Source organism: Condylura cristata, unplaced genomic scaffold, assembly GCF_000260355.1.
Source record: "Condylura cristata isolate star-nosed mole 26May11 unplaced genomic scaffold, ConCri1.0 scaffold00020, whole genome shotgun sequence".
In the NCBI taxonomy this organism is placed as follows: Eukaryota; Metazoa; Chordata; class Mammalia; order Eulipotyphla; family Talpidae; genus Condylura; species Condylura cristata.
The window spans coordinates 39,375,083-39,375,620 of NW_004567121.1; the positions used below are offsets into that span (position 1 = coordinate 39,375,083).

A 538-nucleotide genomic window follows, 5' to 3' on the forward strand; every position below is an offset into this window, starting at 1 on the left:
GCCCCGCCGCTCGCCGCGGCCTGAAGCGGCCCGGTCTCTCCGCAGCGCTTCCGCGGTTCACCGTGACCCCCCAGGACAGGGCTGTCATCGAGGGGCAGACGGTCGACTTCCAGTGTGAGGCCGGGGGCCACCCGCAGCCGGTCATCGCCTGGACCAAAGGAGGTGAGGGCGGGAGGCCGCCGGGCGCCTGCCGCTGTCCCCAGGGGTCGGACGCGCGGACCTCCCTGTCCCGGGGCCTCGGGGGTCGCTGCCCGCCCTGCGAGGGCGCCCGGTGGGGGGAGGTGCCGGCCGAGGGCAGGCTGATGCCCGTCACGAGGGCACAGCGCCCGCCTGCCCGCCCCGCCAGGCAGCCAGCTGTCCGTGGACAGGCGCCACATCGTGCTGTCGTCGGGGACGCTGCGGATCTCGGACGTCCGGCTGCACGACCAGGGCCAGTACGAGTGCCAGGCCGTCAACATCATCGGCTCCCAGAGGGTCGTGGCCCAGCTGACCGTGCAGCCCCGAGGTGGGGCCCTCAGGCCGCGGGCCCCTGCCCCGG

At 75.8% G+C, this 538-nt stretch overlaps 1 protein-coding gene across 1 annotated transcript in view; it reads left to right on the forward strand.

The window, feature by feature from the left end:
• PXDN (peroxidasin) overlaps positions 1 to 538 on the forward strand; it is a 21,728-nt gene that overhangs the window by 6,826 nt on the left and 14,364 nt on the right. Inside the window, exons 7-8 of the mRNA XM_012727380.1 lie at positions 46 to 162; positions 347 to 505. Coding sequence (XP_012582834.1) covers positions 46 to 162; positions 347 to 505 — 276 coding nt within the window. The remainder of the gene's footprint in view (positions 1 to 45; positions 163 to 346; positions 506 to 538) is intronic.